Here is a 19,501-nt window from a genome sequence, read left to right on the forward strand (position 1 = left end):
GACAAAACCAACCAAGAGTTTTAGAGAAACCCGTGAAGCCTTATACTAAGTATTTTCAATCCACTGTTTTTACTACTTATTAATCTCTATCTAGAAATTATGTTACATATAGCCAAATTATAATACCCAAATTTACCCTATAAAAACAAGAACTTTCATGCAAAATAAAATTAACGTTTACGGTTCATTTTGGTTGATCATCTATTTTTCTCGATGAAAACAAAGCCGAAGAAGACAGAAGAGGAAACGTTTGGCCGGCTTCATAAGGGGTGGCTCATTCTAATAGCGCCCCCCGCATTAGGCGGCGGTACTACATGGACTGTGCACGCATTGAACCATAGACGAGTGGGTGTTGCCTGTACTGCACGCTAGTTACCACAGGGGGCGCTGCAGCTAACGCCACACAATAGTCTAACCGTTGGCGGTTAGCAGGCGGCTCGGAGCGGGACCCTTGAAAATAAAAACAATTCAGCAGCGTATACTAACTCCAGCTCCGGAATGTCGCTTTTTTTTTTAACACGGCACTGTGTTTTATTTATTCGTATCTGAGTACGCTGGTTGTCAGATTTAAACTATTCAGCTAGAGCGATGCACGGTCGATATTTGTTTTGCTGCAAACTAACGTTAAAGTCTAACATATCGCGATGTCCGCGAACTCTTCATTAACTTTCTAATCTCTAATCTGCTTTAGTGGCTAACTCGCCGTGCTCATTTGGTATTAGCTGGAGGAACAAGAGGACGCAAAGTCAGCACCGAAAACAACAACACACAATGCCTCCAAAGAAGCAACAGCTGAAGCCGACAGCGGCCAACGTCTCCAGCTCCTTGGACCTGGAGTCCGAGGACATCAGCCTGGAGACAACTGTGCCCACCACCGAGGATGTCTCCTCGTCCGACGAGCAGCGAGGCGGCTCCCAGAAGGTGACCCGCCAGCTGATAGAGAGGAAGGAGCTCCTGCAGAACGTCCAGCTGTTGAAGATTGAGCTTTCTCAGAAGAATCTCATCATCGACAACATGAAGGCGGACCACATGTCAAAGGTAAAGGGGATGGAGATGGACAGAGTTTTTGGATATGAGATACAGAGTTTGGGTATGTGGGTGTCCCCAGGTTTTAGTAACATTAGGAGAAGCATTAACTACAACTGCAAACTGAAGGGGAAGTTCCTCAAATGCTATATGATATGTGATTATTTCCGTACATGTTTATTGATCTGACATGTCTCATGTTTCAGATTGATGAACTGGAGGAGAGGCTGAATGATGCTATACACCAGAAACAAGTGTTGTCCCTGAGACTGGACAGCCAGCTGAAACTCACTCATGAGGAGAACAGGTGAATTATTCAAAAAGAGGACTCATAATCTACCCTGGCTGCCAGGCACAAATGTAAACTGTGCTAATGAATCCCGTCCTCATCAGGAAGCAGCAGGCTCTGCGCAAACAGGAGATGGAGGCCATCTTGCTCAGGCAGCAGCAGCTGGAGGAGACCAACAGGCAGCTGTGTGAGAAGGCTGGAGAGCTGCGGCGGTCTCTCAGGGACCTGGACATCTCCCACGACAGGTACCAGGAGCTGCGCGGCCTTCCTGATGACAAACTCTCCATACAGGAATACATAGCTGTGAGTATGAAGGAAGTGAAGTGTCGCGATGTTCACTGGAGAGAGGCGAGGGGCTGAAGTCGTCAGGGAACATGGTGACTCTTTATTTGTGTGATGTGTTTAGATGCGATTCTACGAGGCCGTGACTCCTCTGCGGGCCCAGCTGGCTGATCTCAGTGTGAAGAAGGGCAGTTTGTCTGAAGAGGTGGACATACACAGAAGCAAAATGAAGGCTCTGATGGAGGTACAACGCATATTTACGACCTTATAATAAACCTATATGTTGCTCTAATTGTCTCTTATATTTCCTTATTAATGCTTTTTGACCTAATGGGTTGTCTTTGCATTTTATCTCACATGGGGATTATTATTTACTTTTCTGTCTCCATAGAATGTGTTCAAAGCTCAAATAGACTCAACTGTTGACCATGTTTGTTTAGCAGATCAACAAAGCACTGCACCTCCCATGTTTATGAGCACACACACTCTATAATATGTCCAGAATACAAGGCATGTCACATTTTTTGCTTTTTCATTTTCTTTCTTTAAACACCCACACTTTCAACAAACACATTATCAGGCTGAGTCACATATTTCGAAAGTGTTCAACGAAGAATACAAGAGTGTCAAGGGGTTCCCTAACCCCGCACGTGAAAGGTGAAAACGTGAAACAGACACGTGGTTCAGTCCATCCAAAACATGCTTTCTTTACCCCAAGAGTGTCAGTTACAGTGTGTCCATTTGAAAAGATCAATTTTACAACCTGTGGGGGGTTTAGAATGACAACAGTGTGAATTACAAAGAAAAGCCATCCAGTCAATATAGTCAGCAGTCACTCTGGAGGCATAAATGGCACATAAATGAGATAACGAGGCCACATGCTGATGGCAGGGGCACAGTTTTGCTGTTTTTCTTGGCAGGAGGCTAGAAGAACATCTAAATATTGTTCTTGAACAGGTGATTTCCTTTGCTGCCACGGTTCCTTTTTTCACAAATGTTGCCGTATGTGTGTGCGCGCGCGTCCACAGAGCTACGAGGAGGAGCGTCGGTTACGAACAGAGCTGGAGCTGAGGAGCCAGAGACTAACGTTAGAACTGGCTGATACCAAACAGCTGATCCAAGAAGGAGACTTCCGTCGAGACAACTACCCGAACATCAAGCGGTGCGTGTGACAGAAAGAGTGGCAGGACTCATCTGTAGAGCGGTCCATTTGATATGTAGAGACCAACAGACTTATGTGAAGTCCAGAAGAGCACATGGAACACTCTTGACACCATCAGTTTCTATTTATAATCGCTTTAAGTGCAACTGTGATGGAAAAGCAGGCAGCCCAAAACCTTTATATTAGATTTTTGAAGGAAGTTCACGGTTCTGTTTCTTTTTTGTTTTAGTATTTACAACATCATTTAACATAATAAATAATTGTTTTCCTCTGTACTTAAATTCTTGAGCATAAATTGTAATTTCCAGTGTATGTTAACTTTAACGCTGCGGTTCATAGTGAGCGTGACCACTTTGAAGCTGAGCTGAAGGAGTTAAAGAGGAGATTTGAGACCGTGGACTTGTCTCACACTGCCTTGACCAGAGAAAGGGACATGCTCAGCAAAGAGGTGCATGACACATACCTACGAACCGACACACACTTGATATGTTTTGTTGTTCTCCTCATTAAAGCTTCCGGGGTTGCTCCTTGCGAAAGCTTTATGTTTTTCTCCGTTTGCCCTCCAGGTGGCGACATTGCAGCAGTCAGTGACTCTCCTGCAGAAGGACAAGGAGTACCTGCAGAGGCAGAACATGGAGCTCAGTGTGCGCTGTGCACATGAGGAAGACCGCCTGGAGAGGCTGCAGGTCCACATAGTTCATCTGATACACAAAGGCATTCAGTTATAGGAAGAGGTCCCCTAATGTGCTCTTTTGTTTTTGTTTTCCAGATACAATTAGAAGACGCTAAGAAAGCTAGGGAGGACGCCTATGAAAAATACGTAGCATCAAGGTTAGACCCTACCGTTACTCCACCCATCAGTAGTTAATATACCAGTGTTTTTAATGTCAAAGATATAAAGAAAGAAGCTGTACTAAAACATCAGTCTGACATCAAAGGATGCCCAGAAAAGACTTTGACTGCATTATGACCTCTCCTCTGATCTGACCTGAAAGAAGAAAGCCTCCCGGGAAAATGCTGTTTCCATAACTCTGTTCATATTTGTTTTTCATCTTCCTTCCTCCACAGAGACCACTATAAGTCCGAGTATGAGACCAAGCTGAGAGAGGAGTTGGAGAACATCAGAGTGAAAACCGGTCAGGAGATAGACAGCCTGCAGAGAACCTCCAGGGAGATGTATGAGAGGGAGAACAGGTATCAGCGTTTTTATATAAGACACTGTATTAAAACTAAACCAGAGGATGTTTTTAAGAAAGCCTACCACTAATTGCGTGACATTTGCAACACTGATACTTCATTCAGATTCACAAAGTTACAAAGACTACAGGGGTTTTAAAATCCTTTCTGATTTCTGAAATCTGGTAGCATGGCACACTTAAGGAGAAACTTCACTGATATACCTCTTTCTCATCAGTACTACAAGGTGTGAACACAATAGGGTGGCACATACTAGAAGATAGTACTTAAACACTCATGTCAGGTGTGAGAAAGTCACTTCATGCGATCTCACAGGGAAGTGGATGTAAGCAAAACAGAGACTGCCGTGCAACAACTTTCTATAATAACACTTTGCATGAAGAAAAAACGGAAGTTTTAATGAGGGGATTAGAAAACGGTTGAGGAGATGCACTGAACACAAGGCGTATTGTACTTGCTGAAATTAGCCTAAAGGGCTAGAAGTTTTACCGTTGCTTGACACCATTGTCAACCACTCTGTCTCGTTGTAAAGTAAAGATTTAGACACCTCTTATTACCAGAAAATTTGTGTCGAACTTCAGTGTAGAGCAATGTCCAGACTAGAGCCCGACCGATAAAGGATTTTGAAGGCCGATACCGATACAAATATTTGTTGGTTTTAAAAACCGATATGCCGATATATCGGCCGATATTTTTTTTTTCAGAACACGCAACAAAACATTAACTGATTTCCCTAACATTAGTTATTTGTAGTTATTTATGAGTTTTAACTAAAATAATATGATAATGCATCCCTTTACCTGCACTTTTTAAATTCTTTCCATCAAGCTACATCAAACCATTTTCAATCATCAGTTGCTGCCTGCCTTCTAAAACCTACTATTTAGCGATCTAAATCCATTAGTTAGTATTTAGTTGTAAATACAGTAATCATTACAGTGCTTTATTTAGGCAGAATAAGTTCGTTGTGGTTTCCAAGCTCATTAATGTTAACGTTAGCGGTCTTCCACTGATAGTGGCATTAGCTAGCTTTGTGGTTAGCTAGTCTATGATGAGCCATAATTTAGCAATGGATAACGTCATACTGCAAATTGTAAAACATACATTTTCAATATAACAGGCCAAGGAGAGATGATACGTCTCATTGCTATAACTGTCACGCTATTAAAGAAATACTTCAGTCACATTGTCAAAAGTTAAAAGGACAGTCAGTCAACTACACTGTAACAACGTAACGTAATTAGCTAATTCCGCTTCACTCTCGGTTTATTTAACAGCAGCAAAACTGGACATGATAGTCACGAATTTTGTCATGCTTATTTGAGTTAAGAGAACTGACGGGGATGTTCTTTTAATTGTTATTCAAGCAATGTATGTCTCGTGACCAACTCACCATGAACACACTTCACCGATGATCTTACTCGCGGATAACTGGTTCTCTCTGCCCAACTCTGGCTGGATCAGCACGAGTTATACACGAGTGTTGCCAACAGGGACGGTGTAGAGTGCCCTCTGGTGGACAAACTAAACTATACAACGCCAACACTCATGACATGGTTGAAGTGTGTTTCGTTTTTATTTTATTTTTGAAATATTCATTTATCGGCCATTATAAATGCCGATACCGATAGTTTTGAAAATGCCTAATATTGGCCGATAATATCGGCCGGCCGATATATCGGTCGGGCTCTAGTCCAGACTGGAATTCTCCACAGGGGATGCTGAAGTCTGATCCCAGCATTAGGGACGAGGTGACACCAACAAGATGTCTAACCAGTCTTATAGTTTTCATCATCTCATCTAGTACGTGCTAAAGCATCAACATCAGCAGCTGAATTAATTCATGCAAATATCGAAGCGGAGAAAGAGCTACTCCATTGATACTTCACAGTAGCCTCAAAATAAATGGAACTACGAACATAAAATTTATCAGAATCTGCTTATTGTTGTGTGTGTGTGTGTGTGTGTGTGTGTGTGTGTGTGTGTGTGTGTGTTTGACCAGGAATTTACGTGAGGCCAGAGACAACGCGGTGCTGGAGAAGGACAGAGCCGTGGCTGCAGAGAGAGACACTCAGTCCAGATATGACCAGCTCCTAGAGCAGTGAGTTTCAGCATCTATCACACATACAAATACAACACAGGTGCACATACAGTTTACTTTGCTGACCGAACCTTGACAGACTGGTACCTACATAGTTTCCTTCTTTTCTTTTCTGCTTTTCTTCTGTGACTGCAAGGCAGTCTTGAATGCAGTTTACAAGAAAATGTTTTCTCATTTCAATGCATCTCTAGTATGTGACACAGGGTAGCATTTTTTTTTTTACATAATCTCTCATGTTTGACAGCTGCTGGCCTGTTTAAGATCACAGCTACAATTTATGTACTTAGTTGTGCTTCCTAGGTGCAATGGAATTTTAAGGAACTTGGCACCAGGTAGTACAATTCTTTGTTGTCACATTTAACCACATCATATTTAAAATTCATTCCTCGTCTCTGACGGCCAGTCCGCATAGTGCTATTATGTTGTGTGTCAGGGTGACAGAGGCTAAGCGTGACTAAATAAGCAGGTATCATTGCTGTGCTTACTAGAGATTTAATGTGTGTATCATTATAATACAGGCTCCTATTCAGCTTGAACACCTCTGTGTTTCTTTAGAAGCTGTGAGATTGTTCTGGTTCTGACGTTGATGTGCAAGCCAGCGGCAGCCTGTCATTAGTGAATGTTGTGGGAGCGGCAGGACTTTGGTGGCTGTGGTCGGCCGTTTCTTACTTAAGATCACATGAATGCTTTGCTGTGACTGAGGAATCAGGAGGTCGCGTGGAAGTCAGAGTTCACTGAAAGTCGATTTAGTACCCAATAGGTACCACTGGCTTGGCTGTCTGACTAACCACAAAGTGCAAATGAGAAATGAGAGACAATATACTGTACAGTACTGAAGACAATTTATTTGTCGAGAAACCCTTCTTGAACTGTCGCCAATTATTTTAAATAGCTTCTTTAAGCTTTAACAGTTGTTGCTTTTTAGTTATTTTTTCCACACTCTTTAGTTTTAGTGATTTGTGTCCCAAGTTGCTCCTCTCTGTCTCTGCTCCAGGCAACAATGGCCACCTCAGCTGAGCCTCGAAAGGTGCCTCTGGGTCGTGGCCTAGTAGGAAATCTTGCTTGGAAATTGCAACAGATATATTGTGAACACAGCTGCACAGAAATACTTTAAGCCTGCATTTTGTTCCTTTTTGGAAGAGGCATTTCAGTCGGCGTCCTATTTTTGTGCTATGTTTCCTACACGCCTAGATGCACTTGCTTGCCAGTTTATTAAGTACACTTGTGAAAACAAATATTTTTTTAATGCAGGGTGAAGACGGCTAAGGTGTTCAGCGTTTGTTGAAATACCTGAGAGAGCTGTTGATTCAACTGTGTTTTCATTTTGGAGGCTGCGATTTGTAGTACGGGTGAATTGTTGTACCAACACAGTTTCTATTATTTTGACAACCCCATTTTAGTCAGTGGGCTAGGCTAAATAACAGAAACACTTTCATTTAATTTTTATTTTCATTCAATCAAGTTTGTACAGCACGGACTAAAACATTTCTCCAAAATGAATGACCACTTTTCTTACACGGTTATGAAGTGGTATTTAGTGCACTAGTGTACTTAATTCTTTGGCAAGTGAGTGCACATGTGTGTCATATCGTGTGTGACACACATTCTTAATTTACATTCTTGCTGCAAAAATCTGGAACATTTTTCACTTTTACTTTTTTAACTTTTACCGTGTCCCCAACAGACCGTCAGAGGCATGCACACAGCAGCAACAGCAGCGCCAGCAGTAGTAGTGTCCCTGTCCTAGGTTACTACTACATGCCATTCATTTCTTTAGATCCAAACCACCAGCTGTTGGTCTTTCCATACACACACACACACACACACTCACACACACACACACTGCACTCTCCCTTGCACTCTCTCTGTCGCTCCGCTGCGATCACATTCCCTCTCTGCGTCGCATCGCAAGCCAGCAACGACAGATGCTAGCCTCAAGCCCTTAACCCCTAACCCCACGCATGCCCCTATTTTTGGGGCAAAGAATGAGGGGGGACAAGCTTGAAATGGCGTTAGATGATTGAAGCACAGAGAGCAAGCTTCAATCTCAGCCCACTGTTTCCGTAATACTCTCTAATAGCCCATTTACGGTGATCTGATTGTCCAAAGCAAAAGCAAGGTGTTGAGTGTGATTTTCCATTTTCACTTTTCTGGCCAACCTAAACTTGCTGTGACTATTTTGCCTCGGGGAGCCCCAGAGTCAGGGACCTGCTGTAGCTGTAAATATTTCCATTAAATGTGGAATTTATAAGGACAGAGTAAGAGTAGGCTGACTACACCCTTCTGGAAAAGCAAGTTGCATTTTTGAGAGAAATTCTTCTTCTTTGCTTCTAGGTCGTAGCCATCATTAACCAAAAAAGGAAAAGGCATAAAATGTCGACCATGTGTACATGTCTGTCAGTGTGAGCGCATAGCTCAGGCCTGCGCACTATGAATGATGAAATCTTATCAGGTCAGCTGTAATCGAGAGTTATTAATATTATCCAGCCAACCTCCATGCCTTGATAGAGTCTCTGTGTGCACGCTTGAAAGCTGCCTAAGGAAGAACTCAGAACCCGTTGAGAAGTTCTTGTTGTACTTTTAGAGCTGCAGCAAATTAATATTTATATTTTCTGCTGATCTGATGATTATGCTTTGAATTAATCAGTTTATTTTTAATCTGCAAAATATCTGAAAATGCTGTTTTTTTAAACTGATAATCCAAAACCCAGTGGTACTCAACTTCAAATCATGTTAAAAAGAGCAAAACAGAAAATTCTCAAATGTGGGAAGGTGGAATTAACAAATGTTTGGCCTATTTCATATTGATAAATGAGTAGAATGATTTTTAACTATTATTAGATTTTATAGTTTTGTTTGTATGATTTGTTCACATTGGAGGTGCAGTGATCTTTTCTCTTTTCTTAAATGGAAAAACGTTTCCGTCGCTGCCAACTGGAAACGCTGAAGATCAAACAAGACCAAACACTGCTGCAGGCGCCGCTGAGAAAATAAAAAGTTTAGCGAAATTAACTGAGACTTGGCTTTCCTGTTCAGTAACCTACTGTACATTGATACAGTTGCCAAAATGCTACGTCCCACTCTAGAAACCTATCAAACATAAAAACTTATGAGTAGATCATTGCACAAGGCACATTAACTAATCACTCATCATTCCAAGTGCAATGATGACGTGCAATGATGACGTTAATCAAGACCATCACTGTTCGGGGCAATCAGAAGCCATGGCTGACAGGGGAGGTCTACAGGCTCTTGAAGGCACAGAGCTGGAGACAAGGTGGGCTTCAGGACAGCTAGGGCCAACCTGTGCCGAGGCATCAGAGCGGCCAAGAGGCTGCACTCCTGGAGGATAGCCCATTGTTTTAGTGACAGCAGAGACGCTTAGAGTCTGTGGAGAGGGATTGAGACCATGACGGACTACAAGCCCACACCAGCGAAAGCACAACCTCTCTGCTGAATGAGCTGAATGACTTCTTCGCTCGCTTTGAGGCACAAAACAGCACCCTTGCACAGAAGACGACTCCTCCACCTGGCGACCAGGTGATGACACTGTCCTCGCCAAGTGTGAGGAGACAACATATCCAGTCGTGTACTGAGAGACTGTGCAGAGGAACTCGCAGATGTCTTCACGGGCATCTTCAACATCTCAATGAGTCAGGCTGTTGTCCCTACGTGCTTCAAAGCCACCGCCATCATCCCGGTGCCGAAGAACCGTCTACCTCATGCTTCAATGACTACCGTCCGGTGACATCCACATACTCGATTTGATTTAGCAAGGTGTTTGACTATCTTTGCGTCCATCTATCTGTTCTCTAGGTTTCGTCAGCTCCAGCTGGGTACTGACAGCCGGGTGGCAGAACTGTCCAACCAGGCCAAGCTGCACTCCTTCGAAGCCGAGCGCGCTCACTTGGTCAAGGATGAGACGAGCAAGGCGCTGGCTCAGTGTCAGGTGGAGTGTGAGAAACAGCAAAAGAAACTGGAGGTACTCAAGCGCGCGCACACACACACACACACACACACACACACACACACACACACACATACACACACAAAACAGGGCGTTTACCTGCTTTCTAAAGTATCATAGCCAAGTTAGATTTTTTTGTTTTCCTCTCCTTGAGTTAATTTGAGGTTTAGGCTGCTTGGCAACACAAAAAGTAATAGATGTTAAATAATAAACACTTGGGTACATATTCCATTAACGTCATCAATTTGCAGGAAAAGAAATCGAAAATCATTTCCAACACTTCCAAGCAATGCACCGCTTCACTCATGTTGCTACATGTTTCTGACTGTACATTTATTATATGGTGACAGTGCATAGTGCACCTCCTGTACAGGTGCAATTGCTGGTTTCATATTACATCATGTTTTGCCACATTTAACATGACAAATGTTTTATTTGGATTGCAAGGGCCATTTGTATAAACGATTATAGCTACTCAGTCCTTCGAGGTTTTTTCAACCAGGTTCAGAGCGCCCAGTTGAGGCCTGTTCATCGCAGAATAACCGATCCGCTTGAAACTCTCTCTCTGATTTGAGATTGTCACCTCAAGCGCTTTTTAATTTTAACTCTCAGCTTTCTACCCTACCCTTCATAAACATTGCGGAAGCTAGAAAAGAGTATAGCTAGGTTGCTTACATGCTGCAAATGTCACATTAATTAATAGGACCAACCCTATTTTGCATCTTTCCATTGAAGTTAATTGTTAGGGTTTATGGTTGGTTCAATTTCTTAAGCCTTTTTTGAACGCTCCCCATTTTTGTCTTTCATTCTGGGTTTTCCCTCTTACTTGTCCTTTGTCCGGTAAATGCAGCAAATCAGGACTTTCTTGTAAATGAAAACAATGCAATTATTTGGATATTTGAATTTACTAAGCTTGAGTATTAAGATATGACCTACTGTATTCTCTTACACGGATGGAATGTGCCCTTTGCATTTAAATTACCGCTCAGGAGTAAATGTTTATGCAATATGAAATTCACTATATTATTCTTTCTTTTTTTTTACACAAGAAAAAAAAATGCTGAAAGTTGAAAATTTTATCTCCTGCTTCCCCTCAGCTCCTCACTCAGGAGTTTTACAGGCTGCAAACGTCATCTGAGAAGCGAGTGACGGAGCTGCAAGCTCAGAATGCCGAGCAGGCGTCCCGGCTGGAAACGTACGAAAAGCTCGAGCAAGAGCTGGACCAGGTCACCATGCAGGCTGCTGAAAGTAAGAACATCAGCTCTGCAGCAGGCACACTAAACGCATCAGCATGAAGTCCAGACAAAGAGAATCCCAAACAAACAGGCGCTGAAGTGGCATCTGAGAACATGCGCAGTAAAAATAAGAGATAGCATAACGCTGGGTTAACATCAAAGGAATGTATGTGATGATGGAAGCTGCTGCTAGAAAGCTGCTGAGTGAAGCCGCACAATATCGGGTAAATGCATAAATGTGTGAGTGCGTGCCATGAGCGAGAGGAGGAAAATCAACCACATGTCGCCACATGTTTAACTTAACAGTCCCGTAGATGCTTATACTGTATTTGTGTTTCTCTCTGTTGCCAGTTGAGAATGAAGAGGAGGCGGAAAGAGTACTGTTCTCATACGGCTACGGAGCCAATGTTCCCACAACGGCCAAGAGGAGACTGAAACAGAGGTAGAGTCACCACACAAAAGACCTTGTGTTTTGATATTTTACATTCAGCTTTTCTAATACGTCCTGCGTAACATGTGCAACACATTTGTAAACTTATTTTAAACTTGCATTATCTTGTATTGTAACGTAATCTTCTCTCTCTCCCCTTTAACTGATGACTTCCTACCCTTTAACGTGTAATATTACTATCACAACCTGTTGTATATATTCACTACTGCCCTAATTAAATTGTGTCCATCAACATTGTGCACAAAACTACTGAGTATGTTCATTATTGATTAGCGTCTAAAATCTGTTTTTATTATTTGTTCTGTAAACATACCAAGCTAGAACAACTGGGCATCATTCCACAGAAAATCTTAGCAGTCCAAAACTGTAATAGATGCCACTGTTATGGTTACATAAACATGTAGAAGAAACAACGAGGAAATACACGCTAGTGTGGTCTTGTTGGCGTCATGTTTTGGAATTTGCATAACCGTGTTTATGTGCCTGTCGCCCAGCGTACACCTGGCACGCAGGGTGCTGCAGCTCGAGAGGCAGAATACGTCACTGAGGAGAGAGCTGGACAGACACGAGTCACAGACAGGACGGATATCAGAGGAGGTACGCGCACGGATACAGACACACAATACACAATAAAAATTAATTAAAAAAAACTGCAAGTCAGTACCTGCAAAGACGCTTGTGTTCCCACCATCGCAAATCTCCCACAGCAACTCGGATGATTGTTATTTAACAGCTTCTATCAAAGTCATAATGATTTATTTCAGCTGGCTTTCACCTCCCCTTCTTAACATTACACAGTCATTATTACAGAGCCAAGCTTGGTGGCTTCTCTCTCATCATCCACCATTTAGTTTGTCACACCATCCCAACTTTCTGATCGCTCTATGAACGCTGCCATGACATTCAACCCATTATAGATTGGCTTGGAAAATGATAAATGGATTGAGCAGGTTGTGAGTTTGGTGACCACATTCACTTTTGAGCAACAGTTTGAGGCATTTTACAAGCTGCAGCATGACAATAATCTCCAACATCTTCAGCAAGTAGAAGAACAGTGAATCTGAAACCGGTGGTATGTCCGCCACAGAGCCCCGATACTAACACTTGGCCTGAATGTAGATCTGTGGCAAAGCATAGACCTGTAGTCTGTGTCATAGCTTGATGTGCATTTAGTTTCCCATGACTGAAAATTCACCCTCCTTCTGCCTCCTACACAAAAATCTACTCACCGTTTCTAATTATAACACGATAAAATACACCAGCACACTAGGTTGATTTGATTCGGGAGTAAAAACCAAGCTATAATTTAGTTTAATCCTAACCCCAGGTTCTCCAAAATTCTTGGAACAAGCTAGTAGAATTATTGCTGGTTTTATGTTTATAAATAAATAAAAAAAAAAAAAAAGGTATTGAATTGTTTTTCTGAAAGCATCTTCTTTTACGCGTCATCAGGATTTTCTAAGTTTAACAACAGCCTTGCCAAATCTCCAAGTCTACTTATCCAGTCGTGTCAGGAGAATGACAAGCTGTTTAACAGCAGACATCAGACACCGCAGCCGTTTAAGTTGGTACCTGTCACACGTGTTGACACACTGGTGTCAGCAATAGCCGTGATGGCCATGCGAATCACTCTCCAAACAACTCGCTCCACCAATCGGAGCCTTTGTTGTGTTTGGAACACCATGTGCATGTGTGTGTGACACTGAGGCTTTCTCTTTGGACGTGGATGGGCGTGTGTATTCAGTCTGTGTGTAAAGTCACGTGTCTCTCAAAAGCTTCCAGAGATGTTTGAATATATGTGAGTGACAGCTCAGGTGGCCCTCGCTCATTCCTCGCTCCTTTTTCTAATCTCATTGAGAGGGTAGGTTATGTAAGCCAGGACGGAGAGGGCACGTTTGAGTCGCAATAAGCCACCCATTCAACTGTCGGCCATGATTGACGGGCACTCCACTCGAATACCTCATGATTCATCAAGTATGAAAGAAAAGGGTGAAAAATTATACTTCCTTTTCACCAGAAAGGGTGTTAACCACTTAACCACCCACATAAATGCCCTGACTAACTAATTATTGTCTTTACCCTCCCACCCAGTTCTACTCACTACTGGCTGGCTGTAAAAGTGGCTTAATGTGTAACACCCTAACTTTATCTTTTGTTTAGCAGATTTTAACCATGATACTGACTGAACATTATGGTACAAGCTTTTAGTCAGAAGGATACAGCGTAGATACGCTTTCATAAAAACTCATATCTATGAGCCTCTGATGGCATCAGGGATAAGGATAGTATTTTCAAGAGTCATTCACAAATATGCGTGGGTTTACACAATTTTGTGCGCCAGCTTTTTACAAGTAAATGTTTTGTTCTGTTTAATGAACGTGACGATGACAGATGTTTGCTGCATTCTACCTGACTCTCCAGTTTGTGGAGTCATCCGTGTGAAAATTGTAAACCTGTGTAGTTTTCAGTCGACCTCAGGACTGTGTTGAGGAAGTAATTGTCCTGTAATTGCTCACTCACACACACACATGTGCGTTGTTCCTCAGTTGCTGGCAGCCAACCAACTGTTACAGCAGACGCAGCAGCCTTATAGCTACCTGATTGACACAGTGAGACAAAGAGATGCACAGATCAGCATGCTGAAGGAACGCGTCACCTCGCTCGAGGACGATGTCAGGTAAACCGTGAGAAAACTGCATGCAAGCGTGACCTGTACTAAAAATAAAAAAATTAAAAAAACACGTGATAGTTTTAGTTGAAGGTCATCAATTTATTTTTTTTTTCTCTCTGGCTTGCCAAACCTTCTTTGTTAACTTATTTTGTTACATTTGCTCATCACAGCAGCAGGCCATAACTCCAGCACCCTTGGGAGTCTCTGCTTTGTCCTCATCTCTTTGTAATTTTCTGTCCCTGATTTACCTCAAGTCCTCATGCAAACCAGCATGTGTGCTTGTGTTTCCCTAGTAAGAGAGGTTTTCAGCCCATCACACCTATGGCTTCTTGTCACTGACCTTAATCCCTGCGGTAGCAGTCTGTATTTCAGCCTGACAAGTATGCAAACTGACAGACTGCAGGTTTTCTCTTGCTGCTCGCTCCCATTGAGCGCTCACCTGGGGCAAGCAGGAGACGGGAAAAAAAAAATTAAATGCTGTCAAGCTTCTCAAACCTCCCCGTCTGATAGAAATATTGAAGTTGTCCTGTGGCTGGGTAGGGTCATTAATTTAGCAGCAGCGATATGGCTCGCAAGAGATTCTCACTGTATGTACTGAAGTCTCTATCTTCATTAAACAATTTTTTTGCCGACATTCAGAAATAATGCACCTCCAACTGGACATCAGTGTCTGACTATCAATATCAGAATCTTTTTTTTTTTTTTTTTCCAACAGTGGTGGAGCTATGATTTGCATGATGATTTGCTTTTGAGCTCCCCCCATTACAAGCTCCTGCTTGTATGTTTCACAGCCCCCAGGAAAGAACATTTGAACAGAACTGTTGAAAGAAATAAGACTCATCAACCTGTAAACTTTGGATCAAATTCACCATTTGTTTGTTTTGCTGTTGGTGGTTTTATATGAGTGATTTATAATCATACCAAAATGCTCCCTTTTTAGATGGATTGGTTTATTTTCCAGTGTTTTGTCTTTGTACAGTAAGACAAACAAAATAACATTTAAATTACATGCTTGCCACACCTTCACATCAGAGCCCGTGTTCACACAAACCTCACTACACCCTAAAGGAAAATAAAACACATGCTTATTAACCAGGGACATCTGCTGCATGAAGAATATTAAACTATTTCCGAAGTCTTTGTTGTGACTCACCGCATTACATAAACCATGGGGCAGTGATTCAGAGGACTTAATACAAGTTTTATAAAACGTTGTATAACTTAATAGAATATTGAATTAATAACTGTACGTGTTGCATTGTTTTCATACCGATTAAAGGTCTGTTCTCTCTGTCTGTCCTTTTGATGTAACCCCAGTTCCCTGAGGAAGGAGCGGAGTGCTCTACAGCAGGTGAAAAACAACATGGCTGCAGATTTGGAGCGACTTCTCAACCACAGAGAGGTACGCATGATGACAGTACCGATTAGTCCACTTATTAGTTTCCACAGTATTTATAGTAGTATAATACTGTATTGTGTATTAGTAACAGTATTGAAAACCTCCCCATGGAAACTTCCTGCATCTTCAGATTCCTGGAATCTCTTTAGATTCAGATTCTGTGTAAAACTTGAAGATATACTCTTAACTATACAATATAACATAAAATAAAACCAGTAAATTTGGACCATCAGAGTAAATCTTTGGCTTCTGAAACAACTCAGCTGTTAACCTAGTTGCCCAGGAATATAGTTTCCCTGGTATCAACAGTTACAGCTACTAATCATTACAGCTCTGGTTATGTTGGCCATTTCATCTGTTTGGCTATGATGGTACGTAGCTGTGACCCCTGCCCACAGTGTCACCTATTATATTTATATGGTGCTATTTCAGATTGAGAGAAACAGGAAGTTGATGCTGTGCTGACTCTTTTGAACCAGACAAATTCAATCTCACTCTTCTATAAAAACATGAGATAATTGTCCAAAATGTCCATGGTAATATCACAGAGCTCAAGTTATTATCATCAAATGTCAGCTTAATAACCATCAGTAAGAATATTTAAATATCATTTAAGATAGGAACTGTTAGATTTGAGATGCAAGAATGCAGAGCTGTTTGATATTTGGTTTTGATATTTCAGCTTAAAAAAAAATCATTCAGAGGACTTAATACAAGTTGTTGTATTTCTTACGTATACAGGAATAAGAACTCTAACCATGTTTATTGTTTCCGGATTTATTACAATTTGTTTTTAGCTATCATGCTATCCCCTTTGCTCCTGTAACACTGTACATTTTTCTGCCATAGGACCAATAAAAGCCTGCCTTATCTTATCTTAATTGATAAACTTGACTTATTGGCGTTTGATATCAGCACACGACTATTTATTGCGCTGTGTTGCAATGCTTCCTTCAAGACTGTGCATGCTTTCACGAGCGTGTGTGTGCGTGCACGTAGGAGTGTGTCGCCCCGAGCCAGCCGTTTGCTGTATGAAGTATGTGTCCTGTCATAGACAGCTGTTCCTCAGCTTGGCTTTTTGGGATGCCTGTAGGGTGCGTGTGTGTTCGTGTGTGTGTGTTCTCGTGTACGCGTGTGCGCTCGTGTGTGTGTGTGACATGCCAGGGCTCATGTCCTCAGAGGTGATAAATAGAACCGTGAAATGGCCCAGAGTCCTCCCCTATTCCCCGCTGCTAACACCCCTGCAGACCCTTGAGCTTGTTCAAATTATTACACAAGTCGTCCTGTTGCTGGACTTGGTTTGGGACAAATACGCCACCAGACGCAGATTTAAATTCTTGAAAACAAATATTATAAAGCAGATGTTTTACACACAGAAAAAAGATCCAAGTTTTAGTAAGACAATTTTCATCAGCTGCTTCTGGCCGTTTCAACACAACACTCATACTAATATCTCAGACATCTCTATTTAATGTATCACTCTTGTTTCCTCATCTCTCTTTTTATAAACCCTGTGATTCTCTAGGAGTTAGCTGTGATGAAGCAGGTCCTGATCAGCATGCGGTCCAGACAGGGAGACGCTTTAAACCCATTGGAATCAGATAAAGCTGCTATCAGGACCTCTGGATCAGGAAAACAGCAGTCCAGGCGTATCAGCAGGACCGCAGAAGAGGAATCACCAAACAAACCTAAACCCACGGTGTTTGTAAGTGTCTGACTTGGTAACACCCTTGTGTGAGTCACACTGCTTTAACCTGCTTGGACAGACGTTCAGACAAAAGAGGGCTGTATGTTGACTGAAAATTACTGATAGCTTTTTTTTTTGTCATTTAAGCTTTTCAGTGTAGTTGGCTCAGAAAGGATAAGTCGTATTATACAGGACATAACTATAGATAGATAGATATATACAAATATGTGAGAATATTTTAATAACACAGACTTATCTTACAATCTCCTTTTCTGTGTCTCTTTTGTTTGCAGACCAATAAAGAAGTTCCTGACTGGTACTCAAAGCAGAAGCAGAAACACAAATAAAGATTTGCGTAACTACTGGAGCAGTCACTCAGGACGTTAGTAGGATTTTATCAAGGCTTTTGTATGCTAAACTTTTCATCAACTCAAAATACAAAAGCGCTAACACTTCACAAATGTCTGTTTTGTTTTTCTCCTCCTTGGTTAAATATCATTCAGGGGATAAATTCCCTGTGTGCTGGTCTAGAATCAGAGGTTTTACCTTCCACCAGGTACACATTCCTACCTGACTGCCCAAAAATTCCTCTCGCTTGGCAGTGGTGTATTTTATTTGGTCTGTCTATCATTAGAACTTCTTCTGTCCGAGGTTTGCAGAGAACTGGTCACTACAGACAAACACTACTGAAGGAACTTGGGATTTGCATGAGTTGAGACTCTTGCGGCTTTAAATATAGACATAGTAGGCATACCTTTATCATTTCAGATCATGTTCTTATTGGTGTCATATTAAACTCAGTCAGAGGACTGCTATAAAGCTGTTTTTCCCCCTTTTCAGGAGTTCTTTTCCCCTCTTATGCTTCTTTTAATTGTAATATACACTTTCAAATATACCTTTTATTTATTCGTTGTCATTGTGCAAGATATTTAAACGTTTGGGCAGTAAATAGGTGTTTGTCTGGGTTCTGCAAATTATTTACTCAGTTTGACAGGACTTGATAGTGTGTAGAAAGTCACCACCCAGATCAGAGTGTTCGAGGATGTTCTATTAACTTAAAACGATATAAAATCCCACACTAACATTTTAAAGGCACATTCCACCAGTTTTGCACATGAAGAGCAGTTTGCTTGAAGCAGTACTCAACCTCTGAAAATTGTTGAACCCCGTCCTCCGTGGCTTTTGAGAAGAAAATAAATAATTTCCAGCATTTTTTTCTTTGGAAGTGAGCAATAATGGAGTCTTTGATGTGAATTAAAGGGCTTAATTTGACAACAGCTAACATTTAAGTCAGGTTGTCTTATTTTGTCCACCTAATGTGTGTTCGCCGCAGTTTTACGGTAGTGGCAGACTAAATCAGTCAAGTACAAAATCAGGAGTTTAATGATCTACATAAACATGTGTTTTCTATAAAATATCGTTCCATAATTTACTCACTTCATTTCAGTGCAGATTTGAGACACCTTTACGTGAGTTGTCTTACATTTTTGATTTGAGGGAACTTTTTATTCCACGTCGTTTATCTGACCACTTTTGTTACATCATGTGACTATGAATGAGTCATTTATAGCCGCAGTTAGCTCAACCTTTACCAGCTGCAGCTATCCGCACAAACACATCCTTACGATCCAAAAATAATGGATGATTTATAAAATACATCAGCTTAGAAATAAATAAAAGAACTGCGTAATAATATGTTGAGAGCGTGAGTGTGGCTTTCACTGCATTTCATCTATTCTGAATAAGTACAGTTGTGAGTTGATTTTGAGGAGAAAACAAATAATTTCCTAAAAGTTTTTTCTTTAACACAGAAATGGGCATTGATGAAGAATTTTACAGATGTATAAAATACTCAGTTTGAAGTTGGGAATCTTCTTGTTTTTGTACCTGGAGTCAGGATGTCTCAGATTTTGCCCTTTTTTAATGTGCCTCCTTTGAGACCCACAATGAGACCCACAATTTATGTCAGACTAAACCAATCAAGTAATAAGAATTTAATATGATAATCCATATATTCCCATTAAACATAGTCAT

The 19,501-nt window shown here is 41.5% G+C and overlaps 1 protein-coding gene across 1 annotated transcript; it reads left to right on the forward strand.

Annotated features, from left to right (window-relative positions):
* Nucleotides 1-426: 426 nt before the first annotated feature.
* On the forward strand, nt 427-19,406 carry pibf1 (progesterone immunomodulatory binding factor 1). Its single transcript, XM_084562155.1, has 18 exons — nt 427-1,038; nt 1,233-1,333; nt 1,420-1,618; nt 1,722-1,841; nt 2,626-2,759; nt 3,099-3,207; nt 3,326-3,445; nt 3,529-3,590; nt 3,828-3,953; nt 5,959-6,057; nt 9,874-10,039; nt 11,122-11,272; nt 11,611-11,701; nt 12,205-12,307; nt 14,257-14,387; nt 15,699-15,783; nt 17,306-17,485; nt 17,761-19,406. The coding sequence occupies exons 1-18, from the start codon at nt 772-774 to the stop codon at nt 17,812-17,814; spliced, it is 2,298 nt and encodes a 765-aa protein (XP_084418281.1). The 5' UTR covers nt 427-771; the 3' UTR covers nt 17,815-19,406.
* Nucleotides 19,407-19,501: the final 95 nt, after the last annotated feature.

The sequence above is a fragment of the Chelon labrosus genome (genome assembly GCF_963514085.1).
Source record: "Chelon labrosus genome assembly, chromosome: 15".
NCBI lineage: Eukaryota > Metazoa > Chordata > Actinopteri > Mugiliformes > Mugilidae > Chelon > Chelon labrosus.

Bases quoted from the DNA above. Each gene is read 5' to 3' on its own strand.
- pibf1 (XM_084562155.1), top strand. From the start codon at position 772: ATGCCTCCAAAGAAGCAACAGCTGAAGCCGACAGCGGCCAACGTCTCC. The intron at 2,760-3,098 runs GTGCGTGTGACA...TGCGGTTCATAG, and splicing joins AACTACCCGAACATCAAGCG to TGAGCGTGACCACTTTGAAG. The intron at 11,702-12,204 runs GTAGAGTCACCA...CCTGTCGCCCAG, and splicing joins AAGAGGAGACTGAAACAGAG to CGTACACCTGGCACGCAGGG.